General features: G+C 44.9%; 1 protein-coding gene across 1 annotated transcript; it reads left to right on the top strand.

Moving 5' to 3' along the window:
• The first annotated feature begins 83 nt into the window (after positions 1 to 83).
• EOMES (eomesodermin) lies at positions 84 to 2,399 on the top strand. The gene is made up of 4 exons (XM_031058899.1): positions 84 to 203; positions 654 to 812; positions 903 to 964; positions 1,519 to 2,399. Exons 1-4 carry the CDS (start codon positions 132 to 134, stop codon positions 2,252 to 2,254), a joined length of 1,029 nt encoding a protein of 342 aa, XP_030914759.1. The 5' UTR covers positions 84 to 131; the 3' UTR covers positions 2,255 to 2,399.

Here is a 2,399-nt window from a genome sequence, read left to right as displayed (position 1 = left end):
GGGGGGTGGCCATCGGGGGGCCGAGGGGCTGCGAACAAAGCCCCGCGCCCGGCAGACGTTTCACTGCCTTGTCTTCCCCAGGCAACAAGGTCTACGTTCACCCCGAGTCGCCGAACACCGGCGCTCACTGGATGAGGCAGGAGATCTCTTTCGGGAAGCTGAAGCTAACGAACAATAAAGGTGCTAACAACAACAACGCACAGGTAAGGAGGGAGAGGGAGGCCTGGGGGGCTCTTCGTGGCTCAGCGGGGGAGCCCTGGGGTTTTGGGGCTTTTACAACATTTCATCGAGCCGCTACATCACGGTGCTTGTGGCTCGTTCCCTTCTTGAATTGGGCCATAGAGCTTGTTTTCTTTGTTTTGCCGTATGAATAGTTGAAAATGTTCGAATACGATGTGCGAATTACTTTTATTTTAGCTAATATATTGATCCCCTGGAGTTGGTCAAAAAGTGGGAGGGTTGCTGATAGCTCTGATAGCTCTTAGTATAGCAGGGCTGCAAGCTGTGACTCAGCTCCTGATAACAGTTAAAACTGCTCTGTTTCTAAACCAAGAGATTACAGTTTACAGGAAAAATGTCATGCTGTAAAATAGGTCTTTTAATGTTAGATGCAATTTGTCTAAAGATGTTGTCTCTTTCTTTGTTTCTTTTAGATGATTGTACTTCAGTCCCTACACAAGTACCAGCCCCGACTTCACATTGTGGAAGTGACCGAAGATGGTGTTGAAGATCTGAATGATTCCTCAAAGACTCAAACATTTATTTTTCCTGAAACGCAGTTCATAGCAGTTACAGCATATCAAAACACTGATGTAAGTATCGATGTGTAAAATTGCAATTAAGAACAAAATTGACTTGTGGGTTCAGCATCTCATGTTAATATATTCTGCTTTCACTTTTAGATTACACAGCTCAAAATTGACCATAATCCTTTTGCAAAAGGCTTCAGAGACAACTATGACTCGTAAGTATATCTCTATTTTCTTCTGCAGATGTGTCAGTTTAGGAGGCATGATTCTGGCTTGAAATGTCTGTAGAAGGGTTTTTCTTTAGACATTAATTCAGTTATTCAGCACCAGTACTGCTTCTACTGGTGATTTTGCTTATGTTAAAATGTCTGAATAGTGTATTGTCTAGATGACCTGTCTTTCTGCTGGCTTCTGAATTTTGGTAGGAAACTTGTGTTGGCAGAACCCAGCTGGCCTGCAGATTTTACTGGCAGCAGTATATTGGGTGTCTCTACAGAACACACAGTGTTTTTAAATTGTCAGCAGAATTCTTGCCTAATAATTTTCTACCTTCACTTGTGCTCTTGCTTGTAGCAGTAGTAGAAAATTTACAGTGGCCTAGGAAAAGTGCCTGCTAAATAAGATTAAAACAAAATAGCCATCCAATTAAATGTAGTTATGATTCTAATTAAGAAATACCTAGTTTCTGTGTGTTTGTGCTTTTGTGTTGTGTTACTCTCATAGTGGAATTGTAAAGAAAAACACTCAGTATTCCTCTTTTATGTTGTAGCATGTACACAGCTTCCGAAAATGACAGATTAACTCCATCTCCCACGGATTCTCCTAGATCCCACCAGATCGTCCCTGGTGCCCGATACAGCATGCAGCCATTCTTCCAAGAACAGTTTGTCAACAACCTGCCCCCAGCCAGGTTTTACAACGGTGAGAGAACTGTCCCTCAGAGCAATGGCCTGCTGTCCCCGCAGCAGAACGAGGAGGTGGCCAGCTCTCCTCAGCGCTGGTTCGTGACGCCCGTGCAGCAGCCCAGCGCCAACAAACTGGACGTGAACTCCTACGAGACAGAGTATTCTCACAGCACCTTGCTCCCTTATGGCATCAAATCCCTCCCGCTCCAGACATCCCACGCTCTGGGATACTACCCCGACCCGGCGTTCCCATCCATGGCAGGCTGGGGGAGCAGGGGCTCTTACCAGCGGAAAATGACAACAGGACTAACTTGGCCCTCGAGAACGAGTCCTCCGGGATTCACTGAAGACCAGCTTTCCAAGGACAAGGTGAAAGAAGAAATTGGCTCGTCCTGGATAGAGACTCCGCCCTCTATAAAGTCTCTAGATTCAAATGATTCTGGGGTCTACACAGGCGCTTGTAAGAGAAGGCGGCTTTCCCCTAGCACTTCCAGCAACGAAAATTCCCCGACAATGAAATGTGAGGACATTAATGCTGAGGACTATAGCAAAGACACTTCAAAAGGCATGGGCTACTATGCCTTCTATGCTAGTTCTTAGAGCATCTTTTTTATTCCAATTGGCTGTTTTGGTTTTTTGTTTTGGTTTTTTTTTCAGGGTGGCCTTGGGTTTTTTTTGCATTACAATTGCCAAAAAGACACTTGCCTTCCACCTTGAGTTGTTGTGTGCAATTCTAAAGAAGGTG

Source organism: Geospiza fortis, unplaced genomic scaffold, assembly GCF_000277835.1.
Source record: "Geospiza fortis unplaced genomic scaffold, GeoFor_1.0 scaffold231, whole genome shotgun sequence".
NCBI lineage: Eukaryota > Metazoa > Chordata > Aves > Passeriformes > Thraupidae > Geospiza > Geospiza fortis.
This window is presented reverse-complemented; position numbering and strand designations above follow the sequence as displayed.